Source organism: Mustela nigripes, chromosome 12 (assembly GCF_022355385.1).
Source record: "Mustela nigripes isolate SB6536 chromosome 12, MUSNIG.SB6536, whole genome shotgun sequence".
In the NCBI taxonomy this organism is placed as follows: Eukaryota; Metazoa; Chordata; class Mammalia; order Carnivora; family Mustelidae; genus Mustela; species Mustela nigripes.
The window spans coordinates 88,097,909-88,121,172 of NC_081568.1; the positions used below are offsets into that span (position 1 = coordinate 88,097,909).

The 23,264-nt window shown below is 38.0% G+C and overlaps 1 protein-coding gene across 3 annotated transcripts in view; it reads right to left on the minus strand.

Annotated features, from left to right (window-relative positions):
• Positions 1-23,264, minus strand: part of LOC132028660 (cAMP-specific 3',5'-cyclic phosphodiesterase 4D) — a 558,688-nt gene that overhangs the window by 349,180 nt on the left and 186,244 nt on the right. The window contains exon 1 of one of the 3 annotated variants that reach the window (XM_059417916.1): positions 11,790-11,942. The exons of the other annotated variants lie outside the window; for them this stretch is intronic. Within the exon in view, the coding sequence (XP_059273899.1) occupies positions 11,790-11,878 (89 nt within the window). The 5' untranslated portion in view covers positions 11,879-11,942. Of the gene's footprint in view, positions 1-11,789; positions 11,943-23,264 lie in introns of those variants that run through there. 3 annotated transcript variants of the gene reach the window in all.

Consider the following 23,264-nt stretch of genomic DNA (forward strand, 5'->3'; position numbering starts at 1 on the left):
TAAATGGCAACCCAGAAATTCTACTCTTCAGGATATATCCACCATAGGTGTATGCACAAAAACTTACACATACTCCATGTACACTTGTTTATCAAATGACATATCCTAGCATGTTCATAGTATCTCTATTCGTAATAGCCTCAAACTAAAATACCCAACTAACCATCAACAAATTAACAGGTAATTTGCAATATATTCACTTGATGAAAAATGATTACGAGAATGAACATTCTACAAACACACAAAACAATATAGATGAATATTACTATCAGAATATCAATAGGAAGAAGCCAAAACAGAAGAGATTATACTGGATAATTTCATTCATAAAAAAGTTCAGAAACAGGCAAAACAAATCTATGCTCTTGGAAGTCAGGATGGTGGTTATCTTTGGAAGCATAGTGACTGAATGGAAGATAAAAGGGTATCTTAGGTCATGTTTCATTTCTGGATCTGAATGCTAGTTACATGAATGTGGCTAAGCATTTTTTTTCTCACCCCATTGTGCATTCACACTTATCATTTCCTAATGATCAGAATTCTCTTAGAGGGTTAAGGTTAATAAATAATTTAACAAGGAAAGAGAGTCCCTTCCCTTTTCACCAATACTGGCTAGGCAAGATAGTTATTTTTTAAGTCTTATAGGGCTAAAACAAACATTAAGCCTTTTAAATTCATTTCAAAATACACCAGAAATGTTTCCCTCACCAGAAATGTCTTCTTTCCCTTTCTTGCCATTTCTGCAAGTGAGATTTCTCTGCTGATTCTGTTGCCTCAGTCTAAATGAATTTTCTTTAGGAAGAGATACCTGAGATTTTATTTGTTTGTTTGTTTGTTTTGGTCAGTAAGTATCTCAGCAAAGGTTCAGGGGAGCAGAGCACACAACAGAAGTTGTAGCAATCCTCTTCCTCTACCAGGGGAGACTAAACAAAAATATACCCACCAGCAGCACCAACACTGTTGGCAATAGGCAACTGCATTTGCTTAAGACATTGTGAACTTTGTAACAAATGGCTAGAGAAGGTTATGGTGGGAAAATACCTAGTCATTTTCTAGGCAATGGTAAGATACAGAAATAAAACAATTATGTGAGTATATGAGCATATGAGATGTATGTCTTTCCGTTCATCTGAGATCAGGGTAGTGATACTTTGTGGAACCACAAATGAGAACTTTTTATCAAGTATGACCCCAAAAGAGCAAAAGAATTTTTGGCTCATGTTTCTCTCCCTTACAGTGACCTCTCTTCCACTAAAGAATGTACTTACATCATCAAATTAATGCGATCCTTAAACAGGACATAAACCTTCCCTTTAGATGAGAACACTAATCAGATTCAGCTAGTTTTTCATTTTCCATCTATCTAAACATTGTCATTATGCAGAAAGAAAAATCCCAAGGCTACTTTACTGAGTTAGACCTCTCTTCCCAGCCAATCCATTTTATTATCCTATATAAACAAATTCTGCCATTGCATTCCTTTATCCATACCAACTTCAAGTGGATAGTCTACAAATCTATTAAAGGCAAGTTAATTGCCAAGAGGGATCAAGGAACAAGCATTAGAAACATAATATTTACAGGCACCATCCTAAAAATTTATGTGTTAGAGAAAAGTTGGTCTGACTAGTTTTCCTTCTAATCCAACATTTTAAATTTGTACGGTTGCTTTTGAAAATAGAAAATTCATCACATCATTACTCTTAGCTATGACATCTATGTTTTGGGGCTGACATGGACAGATAAACCAAGCCAAAAAAAATACTACTATAGGATATGCTACTGCTATTGATTTTTAACGTTCCCTTTTCCTCCTCCTCCTTACATGTCTATAATAAAGGAGAGACAAAGGCAAATTCAGTGAGGAGACTGGACTCTGATTTGCCCAAGAACAGTCAGTGATGAGGTCAATATTCATGTGCTTCCATTAAATTGGTGCAGTTCTGAGTTACGTCCTCTGCCTAGGACTGCCATGTAATTACGGATATATGGAATGGATATACTTCAGCTTCTAAGTAAAAAAACTGTTGTTTTCTTTATGAAGGTTTCCTTGAGTTTTCCAAGCAGAATCTCTTATCTCAGTACCTATGTTATTTTATTTTGTTGTTAACTTGGTTTGTTTTCTGCCTTCTACTACAGTGCAAGCTTTATGAGAGCAAAGATCTAATTCATTTTACTCATTATTCTATCCGTACCATAAGGTCAATAGTTTTAGGTGGCTAAGAAGGCAGGAGGCATGGTGGGATGAAGGAGTTGTCCATACCAGCTGACAAAAGCAGACTCTCAAATTTTCAGGAGTATGGACAAATTGTTGTTATGTGTAGCAACTATAGAAAGTTAAATTATACAAACTTATAGTTAAAAATTAATTAAATAATTAAATTATAATTACCTAATAAATATTCAAAACTCCTCACTTATAGTTTGCCTACATTGTCATATCATGTATGTTGTAGAGGTCATTTATACCTACATATCTATAAGTGCTATATTGCTTGCTAACTCTCCATTTAGTGCCCTCTACAACTTGAAATGGGCCACGGGGAAGATTTTTGCCATGGAAATCAGCAAGTACTACAAATGGGCTTTGTGTGAGTGTGTGTATGTATGTGTGTGTGTGTATGTGTCTGTTCACAGGAAGCTGGCTGTTAACATTCACCAGCCCACTAATGAAAAGGCTTATCGGGGCATTCAAAAATAGTTCCTGAATGAATGTATTCATCTTGTATAGGACTTCTCATTACATTTGAGTGATTTTTTCATGGTCACATTAGTTCTTAGCTTATTCCTTTAGCCCACCACAAAGCTTCTTAGGTTCACTCTCAAGCTCTCTTTTCCGAATAGAACATACATACTTGTTACTCTTGAAATGTCTATCTTTTGCATTTGATTGACTTCACATACTTAAAGTAGGGTGTATCTACTCTGTTCACAAATTCATCTTTTCTCTTTAACATTTGAGTTGTTCCCTTCCAAATTCACATTATCTTCAGGTATTAAATCATACAATTCGACAAACTTATTACTTCCATATTGTCCTCTCCCTTGCCAAAGGGATTTTCTTTTGCTCTGATTCACAATAACTCTGCATACTTGTCTAACTCAGCCTTACAGGAAGTCAGAGGTTTTCTTAGCCTCTTGTCAAGAAAATTTGGGGCATCTGAGTGGCTCAGTCGTTAAGCGTTTGCCTTTAGCTCAAGTCATGATCCCAGTGTCCTGGGATCAAGCCCCACATCTGGCTCCCTGCTCAGCAGGAAGTCTGCTTTTCCCTCTCCCACTCCCCCTGCTTGTGTTCTCTTACTCGCTGTCTCTCCCTCTCTGTCAAAAAAATGAATAAAATCTTTAAAAAAAATTCAAAAAAAAGAAAACACAGTAAAAAAAAAATGAAAATTAGGAAAGCTCTCCAATTGTGGTTCAAAAGTGAAAAACAAAATGGAAGTTAGGAGGGGGCATAGTGAAAGCAGGAGGTGGGTATCGGGCTGGGGCAAAATACATCAGGGCTGGGACCTCCAAAATGAGAAGCAGCAAAGGAAGGGGCACAGAAGAAAATTCTCGCTGTCTTGTAAAGTGTTCATTATTTGCTCTGCTCAGACTAAACAAGTCTTCTCCGGACCACTCATTGAAGGTACTGTCCCTTAAAATTATGTGTTGGGAATTCCCCAGTTGCATGACTTACATTCAAAATTCTACTACTGAAAATCATAAAATTAGCATAATGACAATAATATAAATTTTATTAGCCACGACTTAAACATGGAAGCTCACTTCCATTACATATTGAGAAACGGTATAGTTTAGAAACTCTCACATGGGCCATCAGAACTATTCACAAGCATAATTACAAGCTCTCAGCACTGAGGGGCATCTTTACTTTTTCAGCCACCTTGATTTCTGCCTCTCCTGCCTGTCCACATTTGACAGTGCTCCATGCTGGTTTGTAGCCCATAGCCACCACTTAATCAGGACTTTTGTAATAATCGCACAGTTTTATGTATTTCTGTCTGTGGTTTCTCCGGGTGCTGTCCTGATAGTATAGAGAACTCTCAAGCCTTATTTTCCCTCTTCATCTCTGTTTCTGGTTGGCATTGCCTTGCTAATTGCACATATCCCTTTGAATGCTGCTCCAGATTGGACTTTCTTTCAATTTAGGAGATCTCCTAAGTGCTTTCACAAAAATTTTATTTACAAAAAGGTCCCTACACAAACCCTATTGCAATTGTTGTAGGAAGGGATTTTTAGACTTGTAAGTAAAGTGTCTTAGTTTTACTTGAAGGAGTCTTTCTAGTATTTAGAAACCCATCTTTTTGTGGTGGCTCCCCAATTCTGATTCTTGCACTCCTCCCTAGTTGCAGAAAATATGTGCTAAACCATTGTGCTTGCTGCCTTACCAAAGACATCGATTTAGATGGGATCTACACTGAAGTGAGGTGGTGGGACACTGGAGGAAAATTTTGTGCATAAGCGCACAGAGCCGTGGTTTCGAGCTCTGGCTGTGACACTATCAAATTTGATGACCTGGGCTTTCTTTAGGTCTTGAGGGTTTTCTTTTTTCGTTTTCTTTCTTCTTCTTCTTTTCTTTTTTTTCTTAGATTGGGTGGGCGTGGAGGGGGTGTCACACGGCGCAGGCAGAGGAGAAAAAAATCCCAAGCAGGCTCCAGGTCCAGCACAGAACCCTAGGCAGGGCTTGATCTACCACTCTGAGAATGTGACCTGAGCAAATTCAAGAGTCTGACACTCAACAAACTGAGCCACCCAGGTGCCCTGGTCTTTAGGTTTTGCAATGTAAGATGATGGGTTTGAGCAGATGAACTCTTGGGTCTCTTCAGCTTTTGCTCTGTGAACATGAGGAAAGGAAGTACAGTGTCCCCATTCTTGTCAGGGGTCTAAAAAGATTTGCTGATAGTTTCATTCATTCAAGGCATATTCATCAACCACCTATACCATGTCACATACCCCACAGGTATTAAAAATAAAGAGTTAGAAAAAAGAAGGCAAAAATTACTCTCACATGGAGCTTACATTCTAGCATTAATAATACCTCACATTTATTTTAGTGTTACCATGTACCAGGAACTATATTTGGTCAACAGACTTAATCCTCATAACATCCCATTTTACAGATCAGGAAACTGAGGCAATCAAGTTCAATAATTTTCCAGTGTCTAATAGCTATGAATGCAAGTACGGAAATCTGAACATCAGCAGTGTGGCTCGGAAGCCAGCCAGCTCCCATCCATTAGTCCACAGTACCTTGCAAAGATCCAGCTGTTTATATATGCAATCTGTGAGCTGAACTGTACTATTCTGTAACCAAATGTGGCCCCAGTGATAATGACTAACCTATAAACCTAGTTGAAAAAGAAGCATCCATCACAAAATTGATGAAATGATAAGAGGACATTGGAAAATGCTATAAAGAGGGGGTAGGCAAACCACTTTTCTGTACATATTCTCATTGAGGGGTGCAATGGCCTTTTGAAGTAGGCATTAATATTTTCCATTTACAGACATGGAATCTACGAATAAAGGTTAGGGAAATTGCCCAGGCAGGAAAGCAGAAAAAAGGGATTCAAACTTCATCTGTTCAGTTCTAAAGACAAAGTCTTCCCCTATACCATGCTACTTTACCACAGGTTTGTTAAGATTGTTAACCTTCCTGCTATTCCTATAATGACTGTTATGTTGCCTTTATGGTAACTAATTTTTTTTCCCATTTTCAAATATGTTAATATTACTCCCAATTTGGAATATTGTTAAGAAGGCCCATTTAATATTCAAAACAATGCCAGCGACATGAAATAGGATGAAGTTGACTTCTTTTGCTCAGAGAATCTTCAGGCTCCACTGAACAGCTGGCCAAGGAGCAACATTTTGGCAGTGAAATACAACCACATGAGCAATGTTTCTGGCCAGATGAGATGAGCCAGACGGAAGCCCATGGAGCAAAATCCAGGGAGAGGATGAAGCCAGGTCGCTTTAATCACCGTTTTTGTTTTTGTTTTTTAAGATTTTATTTATTTATTAGAGAGAGAGAGTGCGCACAAGTAGGCAGAGCAGCAGGCAGAGGGAGAAGGAGAAGCAGGCTCCCCAATGAGCAGGGAGCCTGATGCGGGACTCCATCCCAGGACCCTGGGATCATGACTTGAGCCAAAGGCAGACACTTAACTGACTGACTGAGCCACCCAGGAGCCCTTGTTTGTTCTTTTCTTAAGAAATTCTTTATTTTTATTTATTTTTTTAAAGAGAGAAAGAGGAGGGGGCAGGGTGGAGAGAGAGGGAGAGAGAGAGAACCGTAGGCAGGCTTCATGCCCAGTGCAGAGCTGGAGGAAGGGTTCAAATCACAGCCCCAAGATCATAACCTGAGCAGAAATCAAAGTCTGTCACTTAACCAACTAAACCACCCAGGTGCCCCAAGAAATACTTAAATTTTGAGGCTCTTGTTTAACACTGCTTTAAACCAGTACCAATTATGTTAGCTGATAGTTCAGATATTATTTAGTAAATTTATTTTTTAATTGACTACTAAGCCATGCTCTATATCAAATTACAAGGTCCTCTTTCCCCAGAGAAAAATTCTGAATTGATCTGAGGAGAATAGGAATCTATTAGAATAGCACCTCTCATGATGGAACTCCCTGTGTGGTCATGGGAAGATATGGTAAGGAAACTGGAGGGAGCAGAGGGACTATTAGAAGTCTAGGCTCTAGGACAAACTGCCCAGGATCAAACTTGGGCACATTTCTTAAACTCTGCTGTTAAAATAACCTCAGCTGTTAAAATAAAGACGATACTAGATCTACTTCATTGGGTTGTTTTGTGAGATGAAATGAAATAATGTATACATTACTGGGAACATGCCATGGTACACAATAAGTGCCCATTAGAAATTAGATCTTATTATTCAGTTATTACTTAGTATTATTTCAGATTTTACTGCCTTCCTGTGTCTGTGTGGCCTCTGATCTCTGAACCTTCCATTCTTTCTCTCCTATTCAGTGGTAAGTGTCCCATTCTCCTCCCTATAGAATCAAATGAGATGAGCCATGGGGCATTAGAGACAGAAGTCATCACGCCATTTATATCTGAAAAGCTTTAAAAAATGCTATGCCATGGGAGGCATGAATGTTAAATCTGGGAAGTTACAACCCAGTGTACTGATCTGTTGGTGGCCCCCATCTCCCCTCCTAAGGCCTTGGCTCTGCCTGCATTTCTAGTCGGTACTAGATCAACAACTGACCATGCTCTCTGCTCAGGTTTTCGTGGTAACAGAGTTGTTGAAACCACAATCTCCTCTTGTTCTTGTTCATATTTGTTATTATCAAATGTCCAGATCCAAGTTGCAGGTCTGAATGTAAGTTTCTAAGAGTACAGGGATGATTTAAAGTCATTGAAGGCTTTTTGTTTTAGTAAAAACAGCTTTATCTTTCCATGGCTCAAAATCACTTGTGCTTCTATCTTGTTTCTCTATCTGATTGCTTGTTAACTCTCCTTTTCACTGATTGGTCTGTTTCCCATTAAAAAATTCATTTGTTAAGCCCTTCTATAACAGGTACAAGTATGCTTACAAGCATTTAATTAATCACCTATTTGGCAGCTCTGTTAAAATGCTGGGGGAGGGATGTTGATGTTGAAACTACTGGCAAAAAAGAGATTTGGAGAGTTTTGGAGACTCAATTATTTAGTATATCCCACGAACCCTATTAGTATAAGAGATGGGAAAACAAGAACTGTTTCTGCTTCTGGCCTATGGGATGCTAGTGGAATCATCTCTGTCCTAAATGTACCTTGGATGACTTTCTCTTCTATTTGCATTCCACCCACCCCATATACACCCCAATTTTTTTTCTTTTTTTCTTTTTTTTTTTTTAAGGTCCCTTTCTGAGAAGAGAGGAAGCAGACAGTTTTGTGATTTGTTCTGGTTGGAAGACAAGACCATCTCTTGAAGAGTAGCTTTCTATTTAATGTTTCCTTAAATGCTAGTATACTTTTTTTTAAAGATTTTATTTATTTATTTGACAGAGAGATCACAAGTAGGCAGAGAGGCAGGCAGAGAGTGAGAGAGGGAAGCAGGCTCCCTGCTGAGCAGAGAGCCCATTGCGGGACTCGACCCCAGGACCCTGAGATCATGACCTGAGCCGAAGGCAGCGGCTTCACCCACTGAGCCACCCAGGTGCCCCTAGTATACTTTTAAACAATAACATTTAGAGAAACAAAATGTCCCAGCATAGTTCCCTTAGGGAGTTGGCAGAATCCACCAACCTGCTAAGTCTTATTACTCCTCATTCTTTCTTTCCTTCCCAGAGCATTTTCTTTCCTTTTTTTTTTTTTTTTTTTGGTACTATATTTAAAACTCCAACATAAATTCATTCATTTACATTATCTCCTCAAACCTAATGTGATGAACACACCATTCCGTTCTCTCTCTAAAAGATAGGAAAGGAGTGGCTCTAAATAAGGATTGACACTCATTCCAGATCCATAGATGAACATAAGCCTCCTAAGTATGTAATCCTCTTGTTTCTCTCTCCGAATCAAATCAAATTTGGCTTAATAAGCTATGTATTAATCATATTTGGCTTTTTATAATAATACATTTTACCAACAGAAGAGAAAAATTTGTCACTGCTTGAAAAAACACTTTCAAATCTATTTTAAGCACTGAATAACTGTCTAAAATCGTATTTCTCAGGGATGAATACTCATTCAATGCATATGATTTGCTATTACTTTAACAAAGCAGACTCTTTTACTGAATTTCACATGTTATAGACTTGGTTTTCCTGAACGTTACAGACTTGGTAACCCTGAATGTTACAAGAAAGGGGAAACAACACCAAAGAAAACTACTCCAGTTTAAAGTTAAGTGTACCACCAGTATCAGGCATTCACATCCATTCAATCTCCAAAGGAAAAAAAAAAAAATTATACTATTTATTATACTAGCCACATTTGAGGACTTAAAGAATATAAAATATTTCATTTAAACCAACAGTCTTATAAAGGAGAAATTCAATGAAGAACTTTTCGCTAATGTTATTCAATTGTTATTTCAATTGTTTCAATAGTAAAATCAGGGGCGCCTGGGTGGCTCAGTGGGTTAAGCCGCTGCCTTCGGCTCGGGTCACGATCTCAGGGTCCTGGGATCAAGTCCCGCATCGGGCTCTCTGCTCAGCAGGGAGCCTGCTTCCCTCTCTCTCTCTGCCTGCCTCTCTGCCTACTTGTGATCTCTGTCTGTCAAATAAATAAATAAAATCTTTAAAAAAAATAGTAAAATCATACCCAAAGCCTCTCAAAGGTCAAGGTAAGCTTAAGCTATGTCCATGTTTTAAGGATCTCATATTAAAAAAATGCAAAAATAGAATTGCAAAGTTGTGGGAAAATTTATATGTTTACATCAATCAGTTTAATACCTTTAACTCTAGGAAAGCTATGCAACAAAAATGTGCTATTCACAAGATAACTATAGAATTTAAGTGTGTGTGTGCCTGTGTGTGGGTGCACATACATGCATATATTGATTTGTGGTTCATTTGACATGGTGTAGTCTGTTAAAAATTTATAGTTGTACGATAAACATTTTTTTTCATTATTGTCAGTATACTTCTGTATTGAATGCATAATCTTTTTGAACACTGACAGACCTCTGAAAATGTGAGACCAGAGTGGCCATCGGCCCTCCTAGTTCCCTAACCTTCCACTGGACTCTTGGCCTGTGATAGGCCCTGATTATTCAACAAGTTGACTTTCAAAATAAAACAGTGATAGCAACTAAAACAGTATAGCAAGATGTCTCATCAAATATGCATTAATGGCACTCCTGTCACATATAAGCGAGCTTATGGCATCAAAGGATTTATAGTCCAAATGGAGAGACAAAAGAGCACCCAAAGTATAGTGAAGACAGTATGTAAAACTGTTTATTACATGTGCGGTTCACACACAAATTAAAAGCAAACTGATGAGAGACAAGGTCTATCAAAAAGAGATATCTCCAAAAAGAGATATCTCCAAAAGAGATAGGCCCATGATGGTGATTCAGGATATCACTCTAACCTCTTGCTAGGAAAAAGGCGTGTTAGAACTACCAACAAGGGCACTTAAATCCATGGAAAACTCATCCTTACACATCTCACTGTTTATTTTGGAAAGGACTGGAATTTGACTAAAGGACAATGAAATAACTTTGCCAGATGAAGGCAAGTTTCATAATGTATCTGCAAATCATAAAGTAGAGCTTAAATTGAATTTTTTTTAATATTTCTGAAACACTAGTGCCACATGTTAGTCCTTTCACACTATCCAGTAGCTAGACATGTATGATATCCTGGGACTTGTAATCAGGTCTCAATGATGAGGAGAGTCGAGAGGTCACCATCTATTGGAAATAAGCACTGTAATGTTTACAAATCTTTGATGAGCATACAACTTAGTATATAAGAAGCATGAGATGCAAATAATAAGCATGAGATGTGCATTCAGTAGAATGCATAGTAGGGTGCATCATTTCTACTGTTTCGCTGTATTTATAACTAATAAATTAATATAATTAGTAAAAAATAAATGGTATTTCTTTTGTTTTGAACTAGAAATAAATGGAACTGCTACCTACACTTTTAGCTGCCAATTTTTATTTATCGTGGTCAAAATTTGCTCATGCATTGTTCCTATAAGTGAATTATAGAATTTGCTTTCTCTGATTTTACAGTTCCTGAATAAGTTCTGAGGGCACTATTTTCTATACGGTCTCCCATGAATTTACTCATGAATTATTTTAAACCAAAATTCAAATGCTTTTTATGCAAGTAAATCAGAAGACATTATAACCCAAATTTAATGCATACTTCTATATAGGCCAAGTAGTCCCCAGATATGTTGCATTTGGTCTAAATAAGAAAGATATTCTCAAAACTTTGCAAACAGTTTCAGCTGTATTTGCTTTTCCTGAAATAGCTTTCACTGCTTGCAGACTAACCAATCAGAAGCAAACAAACAAAAGTGTGAAGATCAATCTTTTCCTTGTAAATAGCTAGAATACTCAGCAGAGAAGGAAATCAAAGATTTTTTTTCCCTCACTGTCTTCTTTTTTTTTTTTTCTAGTTATTTGGTTAAAATAAGCTAACTTGGACATAAAACAATGTTGTCATTGACGATTTATTGAGATCATAAAGTCAAGATCTTTCATATGATTTCTATAGAAATCTTCAGAAAGAAACGATTAACAGAACATCGATTTTGATTTTATGGTATCTAATTCTCCTGAACAAGATTAAAACACTAAAGTACCATCTAGATTCCAGAGACAGTTGCAACTTTTCCATGTAAATGTGCCCGGAAACCCTTATAAACAAGATAGTAATATTTCCTTTTTATTGCTTGATTGCCTGTTTAATCAAGCAAGATACCTTTCCTAATATTTACAGGGTTAACTGAAAGTTAGCATGACCAATGTTGACTCTTTTAACTCCATCAGGGATGCTAATACTCTTGTTTTCCAGATGCCAGTAATAGAATGCTGTTTTTTTAAAGTTCACCATTTAACACTCAAAATTAGCTTTTAGAGTTAGTTAACTTCCTGCTACTTCTCAGGTTCCCACATACCCCCGACAAGTTTAAGGTTCATCTCTTGGTCACTCATATTTCGTATATGGCTAGCAACGCATGTTAGGAGTTAAATAGATCAACACAGGGCAAAAGCATATTTCGGAGGGTGGGGTGAGGAGGGAAGGGCTAAAGCTACAGAGACTGATTAAAAAAAATTCTTCCCGGCTACAAAAAGTAAAGAGTGATACCTGTAGGACTTTGAGAAACGCAATCTTGTTTTGGCTCTGGGAGATGGTCCTGGCACTGTGACTCCCTGAGGATCCCAAAGAAAAGCCATTTGTAAGGAAGGTGCCAGGATCGCTGGAAACCGCAGAAAGTCAGAGTTGGTACAGGGCCCGGGGGCCTGAGGGCCCCACGCTGAGCAGGAGGCACTTGTGGCTGAGTGAGGGCATTTCCTCTGTGTGGAGGTATGCGCTGACAAGGAGGTGGCAGGCTGGCTGAAGCAGGGGTGGGAGGGATGGCTAGGACTTCCTGCTGCATGACACTTGCCCTTTGCGACAGAGCTTGCTTCACTCAGACCTTATCTCATTAATAATATGAGCAACACACTCTCACAAATTTGTTTTTAAATATAGTCCTGATTAAACAGCATAGTCACATGCCACTCCTGAAAAGCACGAAACGCACATAAACACACACAATGAAAAGTATGATTGATTGTGGGTGAACCTTTTCATCAAATGCAAAGTTTAAAAGAAAAAGAGGTTAACAGAGGGCCCTTTGTTAAAAAAAAAAAAAAAAAAAGTAATAACATATCTACAATGGGGAAATTCAACAAAGATTACTACATTTCACACAACTAGATGCCAAATAGAATTTTCTTTATTCCAACTTCTCTTAGAAACAGGGATGGACATCATTAGTTGCAAAACTTTCACAAGGATTTAATCGTCCTGAAATACCAGCACCTCCCTCCAAGTCAGCGTGGGAAGAAAACAGGCGGATCACTTTCAAAGCTTTTGGCAGCTTTTCCCTCAAGGAGATGGCGTGTCACCTTGGAGAGGCAATTCTAATGCATGACTTTGACAACAAAGATCAATTTTCCTTGTTCATTTCCTAGTCCTTAGAAACATTTCTTAACTCCCTGATAAATCCCTTAAAACACTTTCTTTCAAATTAAATAAATGACAAAAGCCAAACAGAGCCCTTCACATGCTTTATGAGTCCAGCACATTTCAGGGAGGCATATATTTCAAGATGTTGTATGCAAGGAGTCAAAGGACCCCGATGCCGTCATCACTCCTCACCGCAGAGTGGTATTTAATGTTAACAGTGCAGCATAATTCCATCAGTCCCTGTCCAAACAATGCCCCATGGGTGACCTCAACTGTAAACCAAGGCAGAACTCCACTTCTTTCAGATAAGATTAGAGAGGCTTGGAGTGCTCGAGAGTGAATTTAACCTGCTCTGAGCTGGACAAAATGGGCCGACAGTTGAACTTACTGATGGCCATCACATGTGCCAAATTTGGAGACCAATACCAACCTGTCTATCTCTGACATAGCCAAGGGGTCCAAAACATTCATGTACTTTTTATAAAAGCTCAAGTAAGTAAGTAGGACACGTATTTTCCCCCACAGAATCTGGCACACCAGGGGTTCTTGAGAGCACGACAGGTTCCATATCAGCTTTGTGAAGAAGCAATAGAAAACATTTTCATAGTTTCACCTCTTTGTTATCTGGCAGATGGGCTCCAAGAGTGAGTAGGAGAGAGCTGACTAAGCAAGAGCAAATTTGGAGGAGCCAAGAGTTCATAAACAGACACGTTCTCTCTGAATCAACCATCAGTATTCACATGCTTCACAAATCCCACCTTGCTGCTTTTGTCCATGGATCCACAACCCACAAGAGCAAAATTGGAGGCCACCTTTCAGGTATTCTTTGAGAAAGACCAAGAAAGTGCCTGTGTCTATACCTACACGAGTCTGCCCTTCTTGGTAGATGAAATCTCACTATTATCATTTCATTCTTTTAAACTATTTGATTCCCACTTTGGACAGCTCGGAGAAAATGCAAATACTCCTGGCAGAGTTAGGAAGCTGCTGAGCAACTTGGTGTTTGGTAGCATGGCTTTATCTGAAACTGAAGTTAGAAAGCACAGGAGAATGCGGAGTGAGGAGGAGCCCCTGAGAGCAGATCGAGGGAGACAGTGGGGAGAGGGGGGAAACACACAGACAGGTATGAGAGCAGGAGGGGTGGTACTAGCTAATATGAATTTCTCTCACTTTCTACATAGGACAGAACTTTCCTCACTGGTGGCATTTTACATTTTACAGGTGAAAGAGCCTCAGTGTGTCCTGAAAATAAAAGCTGCAGTCCACATACACGACTTGGGGAGCAAAAAAAACACGATTTGCTTTGTTATCCCAATTATACTGGTCATGGCAAGATGGACTGCACAGAATAGAGCCAGTCATAGGTATTTCGGCTAACATCTGTCTTTATCTCCATTCCAATTTACCTTTTTAGAAGAATGTTCTATTAACTGATATCTGACTGATAAAACACCAAGGCATAATTATAATGCAGAATGAAGATATTGTGGAATGTCCAACTTTTTCTAAAGGAAATGTACAACAAAAGAGACGCAAAGTTGTCTGTTTTCATTACTGCCAAAGTATTTCTTCCTTCTTTTCTTCCCTGATTCTTGACATTGGACAACTGGAATCTTTAACCAGAATAAAAACAATCTAAATGTAAATGTAAGTGGTGCCTGGGTGCCTCAGTCAGTTGAGCATCTACCTGTGGCTCTGGACCTGATCTCAGGGTCCTAGAATTGAGCCCTGCATTGGGCTCCTCATTCAGTGGGAGTCTGCTTGTCTCTCTCCCTCTGTCCTTCTGCTTATGCTCTCTTCCTCTCAAATAAATAAATAAAATCTTAAAAAATGTAAATGTAAAATGATAACCAGGGAAATGGAAAATGTGGTCCTTTTTCCTAATGTGAAATCGGATGTGGATATAAGAAGTATCTTCCAATGTTAATGTTATTTTTTTCCTGAAATAATTACTCACTGCCTCCTTCTCATTTCTTCCATACAGTTATATATAATCCCCCTGTAGGTTCCTAGGCCTCAACAAGGTCACAGAAATAAGCTACATTTCTGACATTATTTCTGACATTAATCATGAGTAAAATTAAGCTTGATTTCAAGTGTAAATATCAATATCCTATGGAAGAACTGGCTAGTACTTCATAGACATGAATTTAGACATCTGGAAAAAAATCAAAATTAAATAAGGTGTTTGCTAGGATGAACCTTGCTGTCATTCACATTTTAAACAGATGTTTATAACTTTAATTGCACATGTATTAAAGGGTAGAAAAAGAAGGTAATAATTTGAATATTTAACATGTCACTGTTAAACACTCTTTTACCCATAAGAATATTAGTAGAAACAGGATTTGGAGGCAGAGAAGTTCCATCCCTGAGACAATCTCTTCTTCTACAATCTGGAAACTCAGCTTATAACTCCAGGAAAACCAGATTCTGAAATCTGGATTTTGTCTCCACCAAATCGCTATCCAATAATTCCTAACATCCCTAAAAACTCAACAACTTGCCCACCTCCTCCCAATAATGTAGACCTTATGCTCTGCAGCTCTATATAAGGCATCTTCTTTGCCTCTCGAATATTTCTGGGATTTTGGTTCCAAGATTCCAGATGTTACAAGTGGTAAATTTGGGGTTTGGTGTGTGACACAGAAACTCAGCATTTCCTTTATAGGAGATAACTAATATGAATCAAATTGGAAGTCCCAAATTTAAAAGTGGAAAACTTTAAACACAACCCACATAGACATTTGCATACTCCAAGCCGCTATTTTGACAGGTGGGGGCTGGTGAGCTGAACTTCAGAGAAACAAAGAGTTACATTAGTGGCGTTGCATTATGTTGAAATACACTGCCTCAGGAAGCCAGACCAGGCGGAGATAGGGTCCGGGATAATGCTGTAGTTTGAAATCGTGGCTGGTCACAGATTCGAAGGTGGCAGAAGGTAACTTGGGAGCAAACAACCTCATTTCATGTTCATTTATCAGCTACCTCTGACAGGAGTTTCACTGTGAGAATTCTATTTTCATGGTGACCAATTGCAAAAGAGCATGCCAAAAGGAAATTTAACAATCGGACTTGCACACTTCTCTAAACTAGTAATCATATGGTATCCATAACTGTGGTTTTTATTACATTCATGTATTACCAAAATCAACTATCAACTATTTGTTTTAAAATATTTTATTTATTTGACAACAGAGATTAAGAGTAGGCAGAGAGGCAGGCAGAAAGAGGAGGAAGCAGGTTCCCTGCTGAGCAGAGAGCCCAATGTGGGGCTCAATCCCAGGAACCTGGGATCATGACCTGAGCCGAAGGCAGAGGCTTTAACCCACTGAGCCACCCAGGCGCCCCAACTATCAACTATTTTTTAAAGATGTATTTATTTATTTTAGTGGGGGGGGGCAGAGGGAGAAGGAGAGAGAAAAATCCCTAGCGGACTCCCTGCTGAGCATGGAGCCCAACTCAGGGCTCTTTCTCACAATAGAGAGATCATGAAATCAAGAGTCAGATGCTTAACTGACTGAGCCACTCAGGCACCCCTCAACTATGGATTATTACTCCAAATGGAAATGTCGCAAAATAACACTAGCCTTTTCTTGATCTGCTTTCAAATAGGCATTCTAAACCTGACATGTGCCTACGTGATTTAGAGGTGAATTGTTTTGTGTTCTAAAATGGAGAATAATGATCTTATAAGTTGTCGCACTAACAGAATGCTAACAAAATTGATAGTACCCATAGTCTTAAGAGCATTAGGAAAATGTGCTCTGTGTTTTAATTGGCTACAAACACAAACTTTAGTCTGAGGACCCAAATAGAAATAAAATGTAATTAAAGAGCTAACATTATTAAGACATAAAATAAAACAACTGACAAGAGGTGTGATTAAATATCAGAATAGAAGATAAATAAAACTGGATTTGAATCCAAATGTTTTACTATACATTTAAAGTTTCCATCTACATTATTTTAGGATTCTTTTTAGCAATTCAGAAGGTAATTAAGTCAAACCATTTCTAACCAAAAAAGCATTGAGTTTGTCCTAAATACTTGGGTAAATGGGGGCTGAAAGAAAGAAATCAAGGAGGGAAAAACTAACAGGAAGGGTAATATATTTTATGTTTATTAAGCATCTATTAGATGACCGATAAAGTCCAAACAGATTTCTTTAAGTAGTCAACAGGAAATATTATAGAGTCAAATTCTTTAAAAAATTTCAAATTAACATATGGTAATCACCTGAAATAAAGAAGTAAACATGATGTTTTTAATGTGTGTAAAATATTCTGGGGTCAATAATTGTCATATTGTCCAACTTTTTGTGTATAACATTTTTAAAAGTCAGAAAACCTTTTTTTTCCCAATATTGTATTCATGTGTGCAGACTGTAAAAACAACAACCTCTCCTTAGATATTGACTAGTAAGTGAAAGGGTGGATTATAGAATTTCATTTTGAAAGCTACTTCCTCCAAGAAGCCTTCCCTGCTTACCAGATCAAGGGAAGTCTCCACAGCACTCTGCACTTCCTCTTTGTCACTCTCAGCACATTTGTAATCACTACTTATTCAACATCAGTCTTCCCTCACACACCAAGCCATCTAAAGGATATAGACCATATTTGCTTCTCCACTGGATGCCCAGGGCCCAGCAATTAACCTAGGAAAATAAGTCACAATGATGTTTAATGAATGAACAAACCAATAACCTCAGGGCTTCCGACAAGAAGATGCATCACCTTTATTATATTCTTTTGTGTTCCCAAATAGGGGCAAAACATTTTGCCATGGTAGGACTTACATATTTTCTCTGAAAAAGCCATAAATAAAATAATAAAACCAGAAAAAAAAAATTGCCACTGTTATGACCAAGTGAATTATAGGCCTATCCTCAGATTAGGGTTTTCTTGTTGTTTTTGTTGCTGTTTGGTTGGTTGGTTTGGTTTGGTTTTTGATGAAGCATCATTGGGCAAATATGCTGGGCATTACAGAGAGGGTATTAGAGCAACAGTCATGCCATAAACTTGCCACATGACCTTGAGCACTATTACCTGACCTTGCTAAATTTTCAATACCTCACTTACCCAAATGAGAACTACTGCAAAGAGATTTGGAGAGGAATGAATAGGGTAATTTATACAAAAATATTTTGAAGAGACCACACAAAGTTTTAAGCACTACTACTGACAATGTCAAGCTTTTTGGTCAGCTAGGGAATTTTTTTTTTTAAACTGTTAGAAACATTTCCAATGTTCAAAATTGTTCTGTAGAATGGGTCACCTCATAAACATGGTAAGTAGCAATACCATTTTGCCAGTGCAAAAGGGCTATCAATCTTCAATTTCGATGGGTAATTTTTTTTTCTATTTGAAATCTTTTTATCCTAAATGTAAAGGGACAGAATACCAAGCCGTTATATTTTACAAGTTAGTCCTTTAACAAAATCTTAATGTTTTATTTGCAAACCCTCTCCTGGTTCTATGTACTAGAAGTAAAAAAAAAAAAAAAAGGCGGGTAGGAGGGACAAGGAATTCTACTAAAATTAGCTAATGGATTTTTCACAAGTGTTCAAAATCCTCAGCTTCACCTAAATATAGAAACACTTCTATTTATTTTTCTGAAACTTAAGGGATGCTGCAAGACAGGTCATTTAACTGCAAAAGCATTTGAAACACTGACTCCAGCTCATGCTGCTCTCATGTTCACCACACACCAAATAAGGACAGAAATGGCCTCTTCTCAGTTTTTTAGAACTATGTTAACAAACAATTTAAAGCAGTGATGGAATTGCCAGGCTGAGAAATAAAATCACTCTCTAGGGAGAAAGAAAAAGACCCCAAATAACAAGAATCTTCTAAATAACAACAATCTCATGTGTTCAACTTTGGCACTGTGACTTTTTTCCATGACAGTGTTCAATATCTTGCTAAATATGGATTTCCATTTATTGGAGCTAACATTCATGAACTTCCCATTCCTGGGTACTTGCTGTCACCCCTGCTATCACCAGGCCCCATTCCTCACCTTGATACTCCTCGTGTATTGACAGAGTCTGTGAAGCAAATGTTACCACAAGGTCAGGGTATCCTTTTGTAATTCCTTGTTTTACTAAGATGGTATCAATGACTAATTTGGTATTTATTTTGATAAGGGCGTAACATACCTTATATCATCCCCATAATACTGTATCTATGAATTTAGTCTATTTTTATTCTGTTTTATGACAAGAGAAAAAGAGGCTTAGAAAATTGGGGTAACTTGCCCCTCTGATCATGCAGCCAAGGAATGGGAGATCTGAGACTAAGACTGGGGTCTTTCAAATGAGAAGACCTATCCTCTTAGCCAACAGAGGCCTAGAATATAACTGAGGGAGGAGTGAATGACCGCCAGTCCCTTTCTCCAGAGAGATAAGTCATGGTGGAAGTTTTGGATTTTCACAGAAGTAACAGGCACTATGTACAATAGTTACATAATCTTGTTTAATCTAAACCCACCCTCTCAGACAGACATTATTTTTGCAATTTTATTTTTTTTAAAGTTATTTATTCATTCTACAGAGAGAGTTCAGCAAGGGAGAAGGAGTACCCCAAACAGACTCCCAGATGAGTGCAGAGCCCCAGGCAGGTCTGGATCTCATGACCTACATGGTCATGAGCTGAGCCAAAACACGAGTCAGATGCTCAGCTGACTGAGCCACCCAGGTGCCCCTACTGTGGCCATTTTATAGATGAGAACCCTGAGGTTTGCAGAGGATAAATAGCTTGGCTGACACCACAAAAGTAATATACATTGGAGATATGTGTCCCAGTCAGTTCTGCCTATCTCAAATCTTGTCTCCATCATACCTGACTTCCCCAAGTTCTTTAAATTCCTAATTTCAGAGCCTGGGGACTGAGGCTAAGGACAGGGTCGCGTGAGCTCAGCTGTGATAACCAGAGTGTTACCAAGGCAGAGAGAGAGGAGGCCTGGCAGAGGACGGCAATGTTTGAGAAAAAGTGGTAATGTCAGTGTTTCTGAATGCCCTGTGTACTGCTCTGCCTTTTCCTTCTGTATAGTTTACATCAAGAGACACTGAAACACTTTTTAGTCTGTCTAACCAATGGCAGCCATTCACTAGGGGCTAAAATAGAATGCTGGGTATTTCAAAAACAGTGAAAGAAAGCAAAGTATGTTTGTGTTATTGGTTTTTATTTTGTAATAGGATGTAGCCATTTTCTATCTAACCCTCAAAACCACCTGAGTAATTTATAATAGACATTTATACAATTAGGGCATTAATAGGGTAATAGGGCACATTCTGGCCCTTTCTTCCACTGCCATCACTAACTACTTCTGTTGGTTCAGCAGAGTTAAGTGACTTGCCCAAGTTTGGTAAATGGTAAATAATGAGCCTTGACTGAAACTTTAGCTTACCTCTAACTTTTGGAAAATAAGTTATTTCTAAATTAGGGACTTCTTCTATTAAATTCACTGCCTTTAAAACGTAAAAGTAAATTGGAGAAGGTATGATTGTTTTTCATTGGTCAGGTGATATCAAGTAAAATTCTTTATAGCAAATTCTGATTCAAATGCTGATTTAAATTATACCTGTATTAGTTTGATATACATTATACTTAAATATTAAGGGATTGAATTTACATTTGAAAACAAAATAAATTGCCATCAAATAAACAAAACCAACCATAGCAGTATAATGAAATATTTTGGGGCAGTGAGTATTTTTCTTGATATTTCTAAGAGTGAGCTTAACTAAATCACAAAATCCTTAAAGATATGGCCTGTAGTAAAGTAGTTTCCATATGAAATTTTATTCAACAGGTAACTCTTCCTCCCCTTCCTTTCTCCCTCCTTCCCTTCTATCCACTCATAAATACAAATTAGGCATCTACTATATGCCAAGTGCTATGCTACATGCATGCCAATAAGTAATAGTGAAGGCAATCATGCCCAAACAATCTTAGAACTGACTGAACCAAAGATGAAACTTCAGCCTTATAAGAAACTGGACTCTGTTTTACATTTTTCAAAAGTGTCAGGGAAGTAGGAAGAGAAGGGATATAAAATATTTATAGAATTTATAGAAAATGGCTTGAGGTCTTGTTGATGAAAAAAATTAATACAATTGAGAAGGTGATTCTTCAGGTGATCAACATTAAAAAGCAGATCAAATGAGATATTTTTGGTAAAATACTTTCCTCAGCAACTGGCCCAGGGGAAACACTTTCTCTGACAGTCAATTCATAGCATTATATGAAACTGGGAGGGTGGCAAGAGAGACACATTTATAAAGAAGCTTTTGTCTCATGACTAGGGCCAACCCTGGGTATAAATCTGTGCTAGGTGCTTGGGGATACAAAGGAAAATGGAAGCCAGTCCCTCTTTGGAGAGGTTTGCAACCGGGAAAAATCTCACCTCATAAAAACATTTCTGTAACCTATGGTGGTTAACGTTTTCTGAAGAGAGTGTTATCAGTGGTGCTCACAACATTAAAACTGGCAAACTGTCCCTTGGCATCTTTTACAAATCAAAAGAAAAATAAGCATGCCATAAATAGGGCAATAGCCTGGCCTTAATCCAGAATGAGCCGAACTGCAGATGTTTAAAACACAAACCTGACGGGGCAAATAAAACTTGTTTCAGGAAAAATAAAAAAATGCAGAATATGATTCTTGCTGCAACAAAAAGAGATTTTTTTTTCCAAAATAGAATTATGAAAAATTTCGGAAACACATAAAAGTTGAAAAAATTTTTAAATGAACACCTGGGCATCTACCACTTAGATTATGCTGATAACAATTAAGAGACTTTCTTTCTTTCTTTTTTTCCTTCCTTCCTTCCTTTCTTCTTTCTCTCTTTCTTTTTAAGAGTTTATTTATTGACAGAGTGAGAGAGAGAGAGCACAAGCAGGGGGAGCAGCAGGCAGAGGGAGAGATCCACTTCAGGACCCCAGGATCATGACCAGAGCCAAAAGCAGATACTTGACCAACTGAGCCATCCAGTGCCTCTTAAGAGATTGTTTTTGGGGCACCTGGGTGGCTTATTGGGTTAAGCTGTTGCCTTCGGCTCAGGTCGTGATCTCAGGGTCCTGGGATGGAGTCCCACATCCAGCTCTCTGCTCAGCAGGGAGCCTGCTTCCCCCTCTCTCTCTGCCTGCCTCTCTGCCTACTTGTGACCTCTCTCTGTCAAATAAACAAATAAAATATTTTTAAAAAAGAGAGAGAGAGATTGTTTCTTAATAGGAAATTATCATATTGGACTTGAACAATAAGAGTTGTACTGTTATACTATTCATCTGAATGATATTTATAGATCATTATTGTAAAACTAAATTATAAGTTTCTGTGCTCTAATATTCATTCTATTTTAAATGGTGAATTTTTTACAGGCAGACAATGTGGGTTTTCTTTTCTATGTAATATAAAGAACATAACAAACTTGAATTCTTAAATCTTGCTAAAAATAAGTTAATGATAAAAAGTAAATGTTAAAGATATGATCAAAAATTATGAATTATCAAAATCAATATCCATTAAAGTGATAAAATGGTCAACCATGAAGTTCTTCTCCAGTTTAGTCCTAGGTAATATGTTTTTGGAATGTTTTATGCACCATCATTCTTAGTAAATTATGAGTTCAGTCAGGCAGTTAGGAATGAGATAATTGGGAATATCCTAGTTATTGATATGACACAAAATATCCTACAAAATGTGTAAGTCAGGTGCTTTGTGGGAGGAGAGGAAAAAGGAGAGGGAGAGAGACAGAATATCCAAGCAGACTCTGTGCTGAACAGGAAGACCCATGGTGGGGGGTCCACCCCATGACCCTGAGGTCATGATTGAAGCCAAAATCAAGAGCTGGACACTAAACTGACTGAGCCATCCAGACATCCCTTGTTATATTCTGTTCATGAATATAAATGAAAAGTCTAGTTCATTACGGACAAGAAAGAGACTCTACTTCAGTAATAAAAGAAGTAGAAAAATCCCAACATCAATGTATCTGTTTTTCACCTACTCTTTTTGATGTGCCTATGGAAATGTCAGCTTGCTACCTTCTCAACAATTTGCCATGCAAGTCAAGTTCAAATGATCACAAAAGCAACTGAGGAAACCTTATTTTAGTCTCCATGATACTGAAAACTGACACAATAAGTATTGAATACTCTCAGCTCACGTTTAGAGTTGATACTTGAAAAGGAGTCCAATCAAGAAGCAGGTACTGCAGAGTTTTGCCCAAAGCTGAGGCTCTCAAGTGCTCCAGGGACTGTGGAGCATCTCAGATTCAGGCAATCAACTCCTCAGGTACATTTAAGGATGTGTATTTTCAACTCTAATACAACTTTATTACGGCAGCCCAGTGAGAATAGCAAATATAGCTATAAAAAGCATGCAGCGGCTTTTTCAAGATGCTAGCATTAATACTTTGTTACCGAGTGCAGGATGAAGTGGTGTGTACACATCATGGGATTTTTTCAGCCATGGGAAAGAAGGAAATACCACCATTTGTTACAATATGGACAGGCCTTGTGGGTATTATGCTAAGTGGAATAAGTCAGAGAAAGACAAGTACTGTATGTTATCATTTATATGTGGAATCTAAAGAAGTCAAACT